Source organism: Cervus elaphus, chromosome 12 (genome assembly GCF_910594005.1).
Source record: "Cervus elaphus chromosome 12, mCerEla1.1, whole genome shotgun sequence".
NCBI lineage: Eukaryota > Metazoa > Chordata > Mammalia > Artiodactyla > Cervidae > Cervus > Cervus elaphus.
Genome location: NC_057826.1, coordinates 21259106 through 21276683, shown reverse-complemented (window position 1 = coordinate 21276683; position 17578 = coordinate 21259106). Strand labels below are relative to the sequence as shown.

Below are 17578 nucleotides of genomic sequence, written 5' to 3'. Positions count from 1 at the left end.
TCCAGCAGTGCTTCCATGCTGAATGTAGCAACTCAGTGGATCTTGAGATAAATTTAGTAAGTTGGACTTGTGACTGGCATTTAAGAGGAGCACAAGAGAGGGAGGGACAAAGACAGAGAAATAAATAAATTAAATTTTTTTGCATTGTAACCATTGTAAAGCTAAGTATTGTTGAGATCGCAAAGAGTCGGATAGCAACAACAGATAAGATGCATAACACTGGGAACAATACAAGGCTGTCTCCTCTCAGCCGCTTGTACTTAACATTGTACTTGGAGTCCTAGCCAGATGCTAGTCTGCAGTAAGGCCAGAAACAGAAAGACAAGGCATAAAGATTGGCAAGAAGTAAAATTATCTATTTGCAGATGACATGATCACCTATGTAAAAATGGTTAAAAATTTAAAACCTCTTAGTATCAAATGTCGACAATGGTATGGAGCAAGTAGTACTTTCAGATGTTGCTGTTGGATGTGTAAGGCGGTGCAGCCACTTTGGGAAACACTTTGAGAGTTTTATCTTGCATTGTCATGTTAAGTCACTTCAGTTGTGTCCGACTCTTTGTGACCCTGTGGTCTATAGTCCGCCAGGCTCCTCTGTCCGTGGAATTTTCCAGGAAAGAATACTGGAATGGACTGCCATTTCCTCCTCCAGGGGATCTTCCCGACCCAGGGATCAAACCCGTGTTTCTTATGTCTCCTGCATTGGCAGGCGGACTCTTGACCACTAGCACCACCTGGGAAGCCCATTTTCTTTTATAAACATACATATACCCAAAAGTTCTGATCCTAGGTATTTACCCAAGAGAAAGGAAAATTTGCATCCACAGAAAGATTTATACCTGGACTTCTCTGGTGGTCCAGTGGTTAAGAGTCCACCAATGCAAGGGACATGGGTTTGATCCCTGGTCTGGGAAGATCCCACATGCCGCAGGGCAACTAAGCCCATGTGCCGTAGCTACCAAGCCCACTCTCTAGAGCCCATGCACGATAACTACTGAAGCCCGGGTACCTTGATCCACAAGAAGAGAAGCCCATGCACCACAACTGGAGAGTTAGCCCTGCTTGCTGCTACTAGAGAAAGCCCGCTTGCAGCAGTAAAGACCCAGCACAGCCTAAAAATAATACAAATAAATTTTTTTAAAAAGAGAAAGACTTGCACCTGAATACCGGTAGCAGCTTTATAATGGACCAGTGTTGGAAATTACCTAAATGTCAATCAATAGCTGAATGTGTAAATAAGTTGTGATATGTCCATACAATGGGACATTATTCAGCAAAAAAAGAGGACCAAACTACTGATACATGCAAAGCTTAGATAAATCTCAAAATATTCTGCTGATCAAAAGAATCCTTATGCAAAAGAATTCATGTTGCATGATTCCATTTATATGAAATCCTAGAGCAGGGAAAACTCAGGGGACAAAAAGCACGTTCAGCACTTGCTTGGCACCAGGACTGACATATTGACTCCAGGGGAGCACAGAACTGTTCTAAGATTTTTGAGTACTGTTCCAAAGCTTGAACTTGGTGGTAGTTTAACTAGTTTTTTTACATCTGTGAATTATACCTCAGTAAAGTGTGCTTTAAAAAAAAAAGATTGAGACATTTCAAAACAAATAAATGAGAAAAAAAAAAGCAAATAATAAAATCACTATTAGGAAAAAAACCTAAGGTTAAAAAATTAATTTGGGAAGATGAAAAAGTTGTGGAGATGGATGATGGTTGTAGAACAATGTGTGTACTTAAAGCCACAGAATCATATGATTAAAAATGGTTAAAATGATAAGTAAGTTTTATGTAATGTATATTTTACACTTTTTAAAAAGGTTAAAAAAAGAAAAAAGCTATGTTAACAAAAAATCTTTAAAGAATTAGAAACACATATTTTTGTTATCTTAAGATGGTTTGTGCTTCTCAGTAATGACTTTTAGAGAATTAAGGCAGGGTCTAAAATATTACAGCAGGCTTCTGTGATTTCTTTAGTCAAAGGTTAAATGCTTAATCTAATTATAAATGATAAATATGTTTAGTATTTTGGCCTGTATTTATAAAACCAGCAAAGATAAGAATTCTTTTTTTTTTTTTTAAGAATTCTTGAAGTGTTCATGCTTTGAGTATCAGATATTTGAGTATAAACTAGTAGTATTAATATTGCCTAGCCAGGTGTCATTTCCTGTAATTCAGAGTATCCCAACAATCGTATTTCTAGAACTGAATTTAGACTGAAGGAAATGTCTCGTTTAAACTGCTTTGCCCTTTTGGTTTCTAATTGGTGATTGTCCCCTGATAATTTTTAAAGCTAAAGCATTTTATACTCAGTTTGCTCTTTATTTGCAATTTTTATATCAACCTAAGTATAAAACTAGATGAATTTGATTATACTTATTTTCATTGTTACTGTTCTTCATTTGCCTGTTTTCATCAGAATAAATCTTTCTGTGGTTTCTGGTGAGACTAGTCTGAATCTCTAGACAGAAAGGGGAATTGGAAGATGATATCCCTTGGAAAAATGACTGCTTTCTTGCCTGGTGATTTGCTTCCACTTCCTAGGTTTTAAGAATAATAGGCAGTTAAAAACTCTGCATGCCAAAAGCAGAAGAGCTTTGGGAACTTTTTCATCACGAACTTTAAGAGAGTTTATGACTTGCTACGTTACAATATAGGAAGTGAGAGTCTTTGCAGGAAAATCTGTAGAGCTCAAAAGTACAAAAGAACAGAAGCCTCTACATGAAGATGCTTTAAGAGAGTAAACATGCTGTCTCTTTATGGTTCATTCTGCTCTAGGGAAGCACCACCAAGCGAGTCAAACACAGAACGTGATTGCATCAGACAAAGCAGCAGTAATACCAGTTGCCCATGAACATGAGCACAGCCATGACCACACACAGCTGCATGCCTACATCGGCGTTTCCCTCGTACTGGGCTTTGTCTTCATGTTGTTGGTGGACCAGATTGGCAGCTCCCATGTGCATTCTACTGACGGTAAGTGACCCTAAGGTTTTCTGGGCAATGCAAAAAATTTGCATTTTAGGTGATCACAAATGATTGAATGATTCAGTATGTATCAGTGGCCATATTTAGTACTAAAACTCTTGTTTTAGGTTCAGGTGAACATTTTATTCATTTGAGGAAGCTAGTGGGTTGTGACATGTGGCACAAGAGAGTGTTTATTGGGTTACTACCCTGGTTATCTTAAAGCTGTTTCATTTGATGGAGGTCTAGGGCAGAAGTTCTTAACCCTTTTTGTTCCATGGAGCCTTTAAGCAGTCTAAAGCCTGTCGACCTTTCATTGGGATAAATAATGTTTTTAAATGCATAAAGCATAGTACATAGGACTATAGAGAAGATCAGTTTTATTGAAATATAGTTACTAAAACATTAAAAACAAGTTTGTGATATAGGATGTCTTCTTTATCAATGCATTAAATAATGATATAATATACTTAAATTGTAAGCAGGTTAGAGTTAAATATAATTGTTTAGGACATTAGTATAACAGCTGTTGTTGAGTAGCTTGACTAAGAACATTAAATTCTGAGATGGGCTTTAACAGGCAACAGATTGTCAAGTTGAACATCCAGTTGGTTTGGGTTTTTGTTCTGATGGTTATTAGTGTAGAAGAGCCCGATTCACAAAGATACTTTATTACAGATACACTTAAACACATTTGTAGCTTGCTTTCCAGGGAAAGGTAAACTTCTTTCAAAGACACCTAGAATTTTCCAAGACTTTTAAAATCAATTCCAGTCATAGTAACTTTTTTGTCTTGAGAGCAATGAATTCATCTTTGGTTAAATCAACATCTTTGATATGGGTTTGTATTAAATAAGGATTCTAAGCCATGATACACCTTTAATACCATTGTGATACAAATAAATTTAAAAGGGTTATAATAGACATGAGAATTTATAGATATTTCTTTTCAAATATATTGACAGAGAATTTTACAGATAGAAACTACTAGAGAACATAGCTATCTTGTTCCTCAGTGAGAGATCCCATGACTTCTACTGTTTGGTGGCTAAGTGACGGTTAGGTACAGATTTGCCTCATAGTTACCCAGCTCCATCACATGAGCATTTACAGACAGGAAGACTGTGATCAAGCAGTGTGGCAGTACTTCGCAGTTGAGTTCAGTTGCTCAGTTGTGTCCCAGCTCTTTGTGACCCCATGGACTGCAGCACACCAGGCTTCCCTGTCATCACCAACTCCTGGAGCTTGCTCAAACTCATGTCCGTTGATCAGTGTTGCCATCCAAACATCTTATCCTCTGTCGTCTCCTTCTCCTCCTGCCTTCGATGTTTCCCATCTTCAGGGACTTTTCCAATGAGTTAATTCTTCACATCAGGTGGCCAAAGTATTGGAGCTTCAACTTTAGCATCAGTCCTTCCAAAGAATATTCAAGACTGATTTCTTTTAGGATAGACTGGTTTGATCTCCTTGCAGTCCAAGGGACTCGCAAGAGTCTTCTCCAACCCCACAGTTCAAAAGCATTAATTCTTCCACGCTCAGCCTTCTCTATGGTCCAACTCTCACAACCGTACATTACTATGGGAAAAATTATAGCTTTGACTAGACAGACCTTTGTTAGCAAAGTAATGTCTCTGCTTTTTAATATGCTGTCTAGGTTTGTCATAGCTTTTCTTCTAAGGAGCAAGCGTCTTTTAATTTCATGGCTGCAGTCACCATCTGCAGTGATTTTGGAGCCCAAGAAAATAAAGTCTGTCATGGTTTTCATTGTTTCCCCATCTACTTGCCATGAAGTGATGGGACCAGATGCCATGATCTTAGTTTTTTGAATGTTGAGTTTTAAGCCAGCTTTTTCACTCTCCTCTTTCACTTTCATCAAGAGGTTCTTTAGTTCCTCTTCACTTTCTGCCATAAGGGTGGTGTCATCTGCATTCTGTAAGCAGTACTTCTATAAGCCCTTAATTTAAAGTAGTGATGAGTGATAATATGAAGGTATCTTAGAATGACTGTAAAATAATATGAAATTATCTGATTTCTATTGGTAAAGGTAGTGCTAATATTACTTATGGCTTATTGGCTATATTTATGACAAAAGGAAATGCAAACAGATGGGGAAACAGTGTCAGACTTTATTTTTCTGGGCTCCAAAATCACTACAGATGGTGATTGCAGCCATGAAATTAAAAGACGCTTACTCCTTGGAAGGAAAGTTATGACCAACCTAGATAGCATATTAAAAAGTAGAGACATTACTTTGCCAACAAAGTCCGTCTAGTCAAAGCTATGGTTTTTCCAGTAGTCATGTATGGATGTGAGAGTTGGACTATAAAGAAAGCTGAGCTCTGAAAAGCTGATGCTTTTGAACTGCGGTGTTGGAGAAGACTCTTGAAAGTCCCTTGGACTGCAAAGAGATCCAACCAGTCCATCCTGAAGGAGATCAGTCCTGAATATTCATTGGAAGGACTGATGTTAAAGCTGAAACTCCAGTACTTTGGCCACTTGATGCGAAGAGCTGACTCCTTTGAAAAGACCTTAATGCTGGGAAAGATTGAGGGCAGGAGGAGAAGGGGATGACAGAGGATGAGATGGTTGGATGGCATTACCAACTTGATGGACATGGGTTTGGGTGAACTCCGGGAGCTGGTGATGGACAGGGAGGCCTGGCGTGCTGCAGTTCATGGGGTCGCAAAGAGTCGGACACGACTGAGCGACTGAACTGAACTGAAAGTTCAGTTAAAGGTTAGTAAAAATAAAAATGCTTTTTTTTTTTTTTCAATTTAAGGTCACAGACACCCCTGCCTTCTCCTCGTGTTCTCCTATTAGACCCCAGGTTAACAATCCTTGATCTACAAAAAAAATGTAGAAAAGCTGGCAAAAGACATGAACAAATAGTTCATGAAAAGATGTAAAAATAGTCTTTAAATATATGAAAAGATGTCCCCTGCGTTTAAAATAAGAAAAATGCAAATCAAAAGTTCCACCAAGAGGCCATTTCTCACCTGTCACTTAGTCACAAATTCAAAACCTTGGCAACATATATTCTGTTGGCAAAGCTGTGATGCTATAGGCACTCTCATCTGTTGCTGTGGATGTTCGTAGTGGTACAGTCCCTGTGGAGGGGAGTTTACCCTTCAAGCTAAAAATCCCACTTCTAGGAATCTGTTCTGATAATTCAGCTTCAGTGTGAAGATACATATGCACAAGATTAATCAATGCAGCATCGTTTGTCATCGTAAGACCACTTCAGTGTCCAGTCATGCAGACTGACTGAGTGAAGTATGATGTGTCTATGTAATTGAGTTCTCTGTAGAAATGAAATAAAGTAAGGAATCCAATCTCTGTCAACCAAGGGGGAGAGATTTCCAGGAAATATTGCTAAGTGAGGGGGGGTAAAAAACAAAAATAAATTACTGTCTGTCATATATTTGTGTAAGAAAGAAGGAGAAACAAGGAAACATGTATATATTTGCTTATCTTTACAAAAAAGAAACATAAGAATCAACTAGAAACCAAAGTTGATTACTTGTAGGAGTGAGGGCAGTTGTGGGATAGGGTAGAAAGGTTTTAAGAAAGGGCATGACACTTCCCTGGGCATGCCTTTTTGATACAGTTTTAACTTTTGGAAATATGTTAATGTTTTCCATATTCAAAATATAAAATGAAGTCAACAAGGGGTGGGGGAGCTAACTGAAACAGATGAACTATACATCAAATGAATAACACAATCACACTGAAAGGGACTTAGAAAAAACAAATTCAAGTAATTCATGAATGTAATTATTTGGCTATATACCTTTAGTAGTGGGTAGAGTTGCAGAAGAAGTATAAACAATACTGAACTCTTTTTAGTAGGCTTTGTCTTTTGTAATGGTGTGGGCAAAAGTGTTCTGAAACTATTTTGGATATGTTACAAGGTTGAGTAAATGAGTAGATGTGCCGCTGTTGGTGAAACCAGAGTCCTCACTGAGGAAGAAGGGACATGCAAACAGGGAATGAGGGAAAGCAAGAAAGAACCCCTGCCGGGGTGGATTGGAATTGGAGCTATTGGAATCATGATTTTGAAAACGTGTATGTGTATGTGTACATATATACATGTGTGTTTAAATATACATGGGTGTATGTCATAGCTGTGTGTGTAGAGAGGGCCTAGAAGTAGACACCCCACTGGCAATGAGGATATCAGGGCTCTTCAGAGAAATGACTGATTCTAGGATGGGGCAGGGTAAGTGTAAAATGAGCTTGAAATATCTAGTGCTCAAAATATATATGAAGGAAAAAGATGGGAACGTCACAGAATATAGGAACCAGCTTGAAGGGGCATCCATTGGCCAGATCTCAGACAGTTTGTCCACTGAGATGATTAAGAACAGCAATAAAGCATAAAAAAATTAAAAAAGCAATAAAGCATTAAAAAAAATGGGAGTCAATGCGCACATCCACATGAGAGAAAGATAAAAGAGGGGAGGGCATTTGCTTCCAGCAGAACGCTAAATACCAACTGGTAAACATGGAAGCAGTTGGAATTGGACATTTTTGCAACCTTTCTAGTAAAAATTGGCTCAGGCCAGAATCGTTAAGGAATGTTAGATCTAGGGTATGTTTTGATTTGCTTATTAGTTACACAGGGGGAAAAAAGTAACTAAATGAAGAAATCAGACAATACCTTGATCAGATGATCAAGATTAATGTCACTGATACTTTGCTTCAGTGTGTGCAGAAAGTTCCTATTAGATCAACCCCCCTGCAGGTAACTATAAACTTTAGACAGAGTGAAAACCCACTGTCTGAAGACACTGGAGAATCACCTAAAGGAGGCAAATTCTGGAAGGGAGTCTACACTGGGAACCGATTTTTACAGCTTTTAGTTCCTGTTTCAATGCTTTTAGCAGTCAGTTCCTATGGGGTAGCTAACTGATAGAAGAGTCTTTCTGGCCTAAAGAGGACAGAGTTCAAGGTAACTACAGTCACTGCAGAGTGAGAGGAGAATCTTAGAAAGGAGACAGACAGAGAAAGTCAGCGCTAAATTCTGTGTATAAACTACCCAAGTCTCTGGCTAAGCCCTGAACCATGCTTTCTTGGGCAGGCTCCAGGCAGGTCCGCTAAAGATGAAAGAACTAAACTGAGACTTAGGCAGCTGCCCAGAAGACAGAATTTGCAGTTTGAGCCAAATCAGGTTACTTTAAAGCAAAGCAAAAAAGAAATCAACATTCTTTGGAGGAATGTAATAGAATCCATAGTATCCACTAAATAATGCTTACAGTGTCCAAGATGTAGTCCAAAATGCACACCACCAGTGAGCAGCAGGTGTACATCCTGTGCGTCTGGGTGTGATAGCCTGAGAAGCATCACCTGTGTAGTATTCCATCCAAGAATGCTTTGTCTAAGGACACATCAGACAGATCCAAAAGTAGGGATCACTCTGTTAAAAAACAAGAAAGGTGCAGGGAGGGGAATGTATTCTTCAAGATATCAATGTCACAGAAATCAAAGGCAGAGAAAATGTTTCAGATTAAAGGAGACTAAAGAGATAGTTACAGCCAAGTGTAACATGCAGTCCTAGACTGGATTCTTCCTGGGAAAGGAAAAATGCTCTGAAAGTCATTCTTGGGCAATTGACAAAAATAAAATATGCAAGAGAGAGTAGAAAAAAATCTCAATGGCGTTTACTGAATTTGATAACTTTACTGTGATTATGTAAGAAAATATCCTTTCCCATCAGAAATACACACTGAAGGATCTAGGGGTAAAGAGTTAATGAGTAGTATAAAGTGTAGTATACTCTCAAATGGTATATTCCAGGAAGGGAAATATATGTGTGTCTGTGTGTAGTGTGGAGAGAGAACAGGAGAGCCTGAGTACAGATGGTAAGGCAGATGTGGCAAAATGTTGGACAGGGTGTTAAAGAAACTGGTTTAACTGGAGAAATACGATGAGAAATACAATGATATCAGTTGATGTAGAGCTCAAGAACCTACTTAATAGAGCAGTTTGGATTGAATTTGAAAAGTAGAAGATTCTTGTTAACTGACCCATCAAAAGAGTAGTGAGTTAGGAAGATGATTCTGACAAGGATATGTTGGATGAATTTGGTTAGGGAGAAATGAGAGTGAGAGGAGACATCCAGATCTCCTGCTGGTTCAGGGGTTGAGAAGAGGGTGTTTGGGTTGATGAAAATTTAGGTTAGGATGGTGGCAGTAAAATGGAGAAAGGCAAATGTGACAGACATTTTGATGTTAGAATAAAGATAAAGTTGCAGGAGGCTAAGGAAGGGGAAAGGGGAGGCAATGACAATGAGATTGGTCTAGAGAGGAAGTGGTCAGAGGCCACAGAGCCGGTTCCTCGGAGAGGTGGAATGGTAAGGGGTGTGAGGCAGTTAGGGTGACATCGTGCCTGTTCAGAGAAGCCTGGGTCAGGAGTTCCCATCTGCCCGTCTCTTCAGGACAGGAGAAGTTTCTAAGTGTTTGAAGCAAAAGGAAAAAGACAATAGTAAGGAAAATAATAATAGTCTACCTAAAACAGCTTTCAAAGAATTCTTCCACTTCCAGGTGAATGTTCTACTAGTTTCTGTTTCCCGTTGCTTCATGGCTGACTTGCCTATTTTTTACTTCAGATCCAGAAACAGCAAGGCCCAGCAATTCCAAAATCACCACCACGCTGGGTCTGGTCGTCCATGCTGCAGGTGGGTTCAGATTGCAGTGGAACCCCTTTCTTTTCTGTCACACAGGTACCATACACAGGAAATACTCTGGGGTTGACCTTTTGGAGAAGGGGTTGTTTAATGAAGTCCTCCGACAGAAGCACGAACCCCAGAATACTCAGTGTCAGGGGATTGTAAGCTAAGAATGGTTTTTATATTTCTAATCGGATGAAAAAGAATAATTCATGGCACATGAAGATTACATGAAATTCAAATTTCAGTGTCCATAAGTAAAGTTGTATTGGAATATAGCCATGGCCACTTGTTTACGTATAATCTGTGGCTAGTTTCACACAACAGTGGTAGAGTTGAGTAGTTGCAAGAGACCGAATGACTCACAAAGGCTAAAATATTTCCTATCTGGCCCTTTAAGAGAAGTTTGCTAACCTTTTCCCTAGGACCTCATCTGCACAAGAGCTTGAACACTTTTGTACTGAATAGCCCTGCTACCTAATATCTATCCAGAATGCCAGTTGAGGCAGGGGTGGGCTGTAGAGTGTCAGAAGTCTCAGCAGTGCTGACTGAGAGCACCTTTGAATCATAATTACAACCAGTCCCAGTTGTAGCAGTCTGTAAGTGACAATAGCATGTGAAAGCTGACACCCTATTATCTGGACTTTGTAGTAACACATGCTTTTCTAACAGAAAATTCATCCATCCAGCCAGTGTTTACTCATTATGTATAAATCATCTATGCGAAGTCGTGGTGTCTTTGTTTTTTCACTTGCAAGATGCAGAGATGCCTCCTTTGAAATTCCTTTCTTTTTCTGTTATTGCAGTTGAACTGATTAGTCAGTAGATTTTTGAGCATCATACTTTTTCAACAACAGCAACAATAACTGGCCTATTAAATATCAAATAGCACCTGTGCTAAGCTCCTCACATATGTTACTTCATGAAAACCTTAGAAATATGTACTTTATTGAACCCAGTTTAGAAATCAGAAGGCTAAGGTTCAGAAAGCTTAAGTAACCTTCCCAGAGCATGGTCCAGCTCTATGTGAGTCTGAAGCCCACACACTCACCCACCACACTATTATAGTTGTTACTTATAGTGTTTTATGTTTCATTTTTTCCGAATTCAGCTGACGGTGTTGCTTTGGGAGCAGCAGCTTCTACTTCACAAACTAGTGTCCAGTTAATTGTGTTTGTGGCAATAATGCTACATAAGGTAAGCAAAATTTTGGTGTAAGATTTGTTATGGACTGCACCTATAATTAAAATTTCTCTTTGGTCTTTGTGTTTTTCTAGAATGGAAAGGCTTTTGTAGTTATTTTCATAACTGCTGTTCAGCTTAGAGAATTGAGTAAATCTGTTTAAAACTAGGTCTTTTGCTACCATTTTCTTAAACTTGTCAGTTGAAGGGATTTTATTTTTTTATGGCATATACACAAACTCTTAAGTCCTCTACAGATTTCTGTATTTCATGGTAATTTTTGTTCATAATATTTTTCCTTTCTTATGCTTAACTATTTCACACACACACACACACACACACACACACACACAAATGGGACGTTTTCTAGCTTAGAACATTAATTTCTAAAAGGCAGAGCTCAGACTTAATGTTTGTTATACTTGGTTTTCTTATATGATAATAATTTAGTCAAATGACATTACTTCATCATGTAGAAGCAACCCAGATTTCTAGAGTAATAAGGGGTAGTTTTTCTTTTCCAGGCACCAGCTGCTTTTGGGCTAGTTTCCTTCTTAATGCATGCAGGCCTTGAGCGGAATCGAATCAGAAAGCACTTACTCGTCTTTGCACTGGCAGCCCCAGTTATGTCCATGGTGACGTACTTAGGACTAAGTAAGGTAAGTCTGAATCAAGCTTGTCTGGACGAGTATCTAACTCCTGTGATCTGCCAAAACTTACGGTCTCTTATGTTGAAGTTTTCAATTACTGCCTCAAGCTAAAAAGATAATTCAACTTAAAAACCTGTACTGTACAAAGTGTACATCTTAATTCCAAGTCAATCTGCTTCATAAATTTAGAACATTTTCTTATTCATTTAATTAAAAAACTTCTTTCCCATCAGTTCCAAAAATATTTGCACAAATACGTGATCTTTAAAACAATCCAATTTAAACCTTATCAGACATGCCAGTTATATTTAACTGGTACATAATAAGTCACAACAGTGTGTATGTAATGTGAGCACAGGAAGTGTGAGTAATGAGCTTGCAGCAGCTTTAAGAGCGGTAGGGAATGAGCAGAGATCTCTGTGTTCAGCTAAGACTCAGATTCTTCTACTCCCAGCTCTCATATCACTGCATATTAAGTACCCAGGTCTTTGTCATTACACTGATCATACCTCCAGTCCTGAAGTGGCGTGTGTCATTTGTCACATCAGAGCCCAGGCATTCTGCTCTGTTGCTCCAGTTAGACCTTCCCGTGCCTTCTTATTCTGTCCACTAGGGCTGTAGTTCTTAACAACAACCCTCCCCGTTTTACTTAAATATCAATTGGCAGGCGACAGAGGAAGATCTTAGAACCAAACCAACTTAGGGCTTTCCCCCACACTCTCTGAAGATCACTGATTCTTCTGAGTGTTATTCAGTTCGTATTTGATATAGAAAAGCTTGCGTTGAAAGGAACATGAGAAATGAAATGGTTAAAGAATGGTTACGTTCCTGTCAGTCAAGGCTTAGCTGATCTGGATTGCTAATACCTCATTGTTCACCTGAAGAGCTTTATCTTCTTTTAGTCAATGAGTAATAATACATAGTTCCCTTTTAAATATTATCCTGTTTATCACTTCATTGATCAATGTAAGTTTCTAGAACTTTTGACAAAAAGATATGATAATTTTGGAGGCATGGAGTTACAGGTTATGTTTATGGCATGTTCTTAAATTTTCAGTTCCTTGTCTTAGTCTGTAGGGCCACTTTTTTTTTTTTCTTTTTGTTATTTTGGGCCACTTTTTTAATTAAAAAAAAAGATGGAAATTAATTGTGTAAAGATTAGCTTTTGAGATATCTCTAGGCTCTATGAGGGCAGGTGCTACATCTCAGTTATCACTATATCTCAGGCCCCGGCCTAGAGCCTGGTGCATATGGGATGTTTGTTAATATTAGTAGAACAAGTGAATGTATGAAATTTGATATCTGCATTAATGCTGTTGATTCCATCTTAATAATCTTGAAGTTTGTTTGTAAAAGTAATCCCAAGTGGCTCAGTGGGTAAAGAATCTGCCTGCAATTTAGGAGATGCAGGTTCAGTCCTTGAGTTGGGAAGATTCCTCTGGAGGAGGGCATGGCAACCCATTCCGGTATTCTTGTCTGAAGAAACCCATGGACAGAGGAACCTGGCAGGCTACAGTCCATAGGGTCGCAAAGAGTCGGACATGACTAAAACGGCTGAGCACGCATGCACACTTGGCCAATAGTCTTAAACCCTTATTTGGAAGGTTTCCATAAATAACAAAATTGTTCTGATCTCAAGGTGTCCCCACTTCCCAAATCACACCAGTTATGAATATTGAGTGTTTTTTTAATTATTCTTCTTTCTGACTCTGCATGTTACTTGACTTAATTTTCTTCTCTCTTTCTCTTACTTCACAGAGCAGTAAAGAAGCCCTTTCAGAGGTCAATGCCACTGGAGTGGCGATGCTTTTCTCTGCCGGGACCTTTCTTTACGTTGCCACAGTACATGTCCTCCCTGAGGTGGGCGGATTGGGGCACAGCCACAAACCTGACCCCACTGGAGGGAGAGGTCTCAGCCGCCTGGAGGTGGCAGCCCTGGTTCTGGGTTGCCTCATCCCCCTCGTTCTGTCAGTAGGACATCAGCATTAACTGGTGAGGGTCCAGCCTCGGTCCATGGCCGGTCGCCATTCAGTGAGAACAGCCGCTCACTCCCTCAGTCTCCTGTCTCGCCTTGCCCATCTCCACCTGTATTCCTGAAGAGTCCGGAGGGAGGTGAGATGAAAACCTGGAGTAACGGAAAGCTTTTCAAGTAGAAACAACACACTGCGAAGGATACAGACATTCCGTTGTGTTGTCTTTTCAAGGGCCCTTGGCATTTTGAGTTTTGATGTTTCCCTTAACCCTATTCTCAGGGAAGATGGAATTTAGTTTTAAGGAAAAGTGGAGAACTTCCTACTCATAATGAAATAATTATGAAAGTACAGTATTCTGTAATTAAGCTAAATCTCTTAGTTTAGAGGCTCTGCCACTTTATCCATTGATTTTTTAACATGGTTCTCACCGTGTAAGACTGGTGCTTTAGCATCTATGCCACTTGCCTTGAATGAAGGTCATGATGCCCACTGTGTTAGATGCTAAAGATAAGTAGTTCATTTGGGGCTAGAGTCAAGAAAATGATGGCAAGACACATTGAAAACTGACTTTACACTTGAGAGATCTGTTGAAGAGGGGACATCTGGGGAGACTTAAACACCCCATTTAGCACGTGCCTCTTTACAGAGAGCCTGCCTTCCATCAGATGGAGCAGCAGAGGTGGACTAGCTTTTAAAGAGGTGACGTGTTTTATAAAACATTTTTTTTCAAGTCCTCCTGTTTGTAGTGGAGGAGCCAAGTTCTAGGAGGTTCAGACCAACCTAGGCTTCCCTTCTGACTGTTCTAAGAACAGTCAGATCCCAAAGTATCTTTGGAAATTAAGGGGTGTTAAATTTTAAGTGAATTTGGACAGTTACTGACATCTTTGTAGTAACCTTTTTAGAAGATCACCAAAACCTACTTGTCCTTTTTTTGTCTCTTTAAGTATTTATCTTAGTAGACCAGCAGTCCCTCTGGCAAAATACTCAGTGCTCCTTTGGGACTGCCAGGTCAGCATCACGTAAGCACCTGTAGCAGTGAAGAAAGTCAAGATGTATCACAAATGGGAGGTGTTTGCCTGTTGATTTAACGCTTATTAAAATCATGTCTTTTGTCTCTTCATCTTTCCCATATTTTATCCGTAACTTTTCCCTACAGCCCTTCCTCCCGACAATTTGCTGCTTACTGCTGGTGGTGATGCTAATATTTTTGTGAGTTAAGTTCTCATCAGGACAACCTCTTCTTGGAACTGTGATGATAAAGATAATATTGTCTCTGTTCTCTGTTCCTTTCAATGAAGTTACCTTTGTGTCAATTGCAGCTTTGTTAAGCCCTTAAAATGTCAACTTCCTCGTATGTGAGATGATACAATCACTGATATTCTGGTAATTTAACCAATTGAGATATTAAAAATAGTAAGCAAACTAGGATAATTTGTCCATATTTGCCAAAAATCCCTGTAAACCTTGTGTTATCGAATAAGTGTATAATATTATATTGTTAATTTATTTTGATTTTCTGTACCATTTCAAAGCACATTTCATAAAGTGTGAACCAAGACTATTTTTGTCAAGGCATTGGATTTAGAAGTTTGTGAAACGTTTTATATAACACGTAAACCAGCATGCCCAGGATTTCTCTATTTCCTTCCTAGATTTGTCACTGGGTCAGCAGCTGTGGAAAGAGAACTTGGGAGCCCTCTGCTGGCTAGACCAAAGTAGCGTAAACAGGATCTGGTTTTGGATAGGGGCTGGGAACCGTTGCGAACAGCATAAAAACCAACAGAAGGTGCAGCATGAAAGTCTAAGTGACTTTCCTGCCAACAGCTCGGACTTCAGAGAGTCATGGGGTTTCACTTAGTCCCTCAAAATGACATGGTTGCCTTGATTCTCCCTGGAAATGTACTTCGTTAAATAAATAGCTCATTTTAGTGTCTGGTCTGGTTTGAATAGTGGCACTTTTCTATCATATTGTTGTGCAATGATCATAAATTTGTTCTGCTGGCCAAAGCCTCTTTCTGCAGTGCCTTGCCATCACACTTAAAAGTTGGGCTAGAATATCTTGCCGGGTAGGGCCTTGAACTCTGGCAAGGGCAGAACCATCTAACCTCCAAATTGGCCTTCCCCTCTGGACCCCACATTAACAAGCAAACCTTGCAAGGCCTATCAGCTCTCAAGAGCTGTGGGCTCTCCCAGATTTTAAAACTGCTGCCCCAGGAACCATTCATTTCCCTCCTGGTCAGCAGGCAGAAATAGCCATACTAACCTTACAGGGCTCAAACGCATCTCCGGGTAGCAGGGTACTCAGCAGCGTGGCAGGGGCCTCCTTCATTTGGGAGGGTGGGGGAGAACTTACTTATGTGGGCAGTGTCCCAGAGAGGCCACACCGATGGTCACTTATTGGCACATTTCAGCTCCATTTTCCTCTTGTTAAAAACTGCCTCCTTAGATGTGGATGCCTTAATGCTCTCACACATTTGGGAACCTTGGCAGTACTTCAGTTGCTGCTGTGATTACAGATGGAATTATTGGCTACCAAAGAGATGCAATTGATGATGAAAAGCATTGTCCTTCCTTCCTCATAACCAAAGTTAATCTTGATTACAATTTGACTCCCTTTCCTAGGTATGGATAGACTTTCTTCAGATGTCGAGTGCTCTCTTAAATGGCAAATTAAGGGGAAAATTATACTCATCCATTCCCTTTATTGGTTCACCAGTGAATTGCTTTTGTCAGTTCCCATATCCCCAAAGCAGCCATCTTCCAGGTCTGATGGCTTTCCTGTGCACGCTATTGCCAGATTTCAGCTCTAAAGGCGAATTCTGCCCTGGAGTGTAGAGTGTTGGAACACCACCAGAGAGGCCCTGTGTTCTCCCTTTCCCTCTTCACCTTTTTATTTCCCTATTCAAAACAGCCAAGTCTGTTCCTATATTTTGAATCATTAGAGAAATGAGAGAGGTGGCTGTTTTGAGTGGTCAGTTCTTTGTAGAAAGAAGAAAACGTAATGGTGTTTTTTACTGGCCTACTTCTAAGTGTCACTGCCTGGGTTTTCCTCTTTTTCAAGGATTAGAACTAGGAGGACATGCCAGCCCCTCAGATGCATGGTAGCCAGGTACTGAACACGGGAACTGCGTATGTCAGCAGCACAAGCCCCCACAGCATGTTCCTTCCTTGGGGCCCCTGAGCCCCATGGGGAACTGAGGAGGACCAGATTCACCCAAAACTGCTGTCGGGCAAGGCAAGAACACAGAATGGTCCACATCACCCAAAGAGCACTGTTGGAGATGCTATGAAATTAAAACCAGTCACGTAGCCCCTTAGTACCTGAGACATCTAGATTCACCTGAGAAGACCTGAGGGAAGTGTAATGACTTGCATGAAAGGGCTAGACAACAATTAGGAATTTTCTAGATATGCACAGCCTAACACAAGAAGGTTGGCTTTGATCTGTTTTCTCATAGCGTCTTCTACTAAGTGGGAAATCTCATGGGATAACACTGCAGTTCCCCTGGTTTGGTAGCCTAAACGGTGATTTTAAATGTCCCCTTTTTCTGGATCCTTTGTAAACATGAAATCATTCCATGGATGGCTGCCTTATAATTTTTGTCTCTTTCCACTTTAATTGTGAATGGTTAAAAAAAATGTTTTTGCTGTTTTCTGATTTGTTTTATGATATTAAATTTTTATTAGTGCATACCATATGTGAGTGGTTCATTATTTTGATCCTCTCAGCAGTTTTTTCGTTTGATGACCAGACTGGACCCACATTCGAACATCAGAAAAGGTAATGAAATGGTTTGTGGGGCAGTGGAAAGATGTATCTATATGAACCTCCTTTGGGGAAGGAGGGCAAGAAAGGTGGAAGGGAGATAAAGGACTCAGTATACCATCTGACCCAGAGACAGCAATTTATTGACCGTTTTTTTTTGCCTTTGCCTTTGCTGTTAGCAAATATTATTTATGAAGTTACCTATCTAATCCCAGAAAAGAGATGCAAGCCAGTAGATCCCAATCACAGTGGATGCATTTCAAAGGGCACAGTTACTAATCTGAGTATGTAGACACTATGAACAGTGGACCCTGGAAACATTTAAATGGAAGTGAAAATTATAAATTTGATAAATATTTTCTCCCTC

General features: G+C 39.8%; 1 protein-coding gene across 1 annotated transcript in view; it reads left to right on the top strand.

Annotated features, from left to right (window-relative positions):
* Positions 1-17136, top strand: part of SLC39A9 (solute carrier family 39 member 9) — a 42199-nt gene extending 25063 nt beyond the window's left edge. The window contains exons 4-8 of the mRNA XM_043919256.1: positions 2785-2982; positions 9581-9649; positions 10752-10837; positions 11347-11481; positions 13231-17136. Of these exons, the coding sequence (XP_043775191.1) occupies positions 2785-2982; positions 9581-9649; positions 10752-10837; positions 11347-11481; positions 13231-13461 (719 nt within the window). The 3' untranslated portion in view covers positions 13462-17136. The remainder of the gene's footprint in view (positions 1-2784; positions 2983-9580; positions 9650-10751; positions 10838-11346; positions 11482-13230) is intronic.
* The last annotated feature ends 442 nt before the right edge of the window (positions 17137-17578 follow it).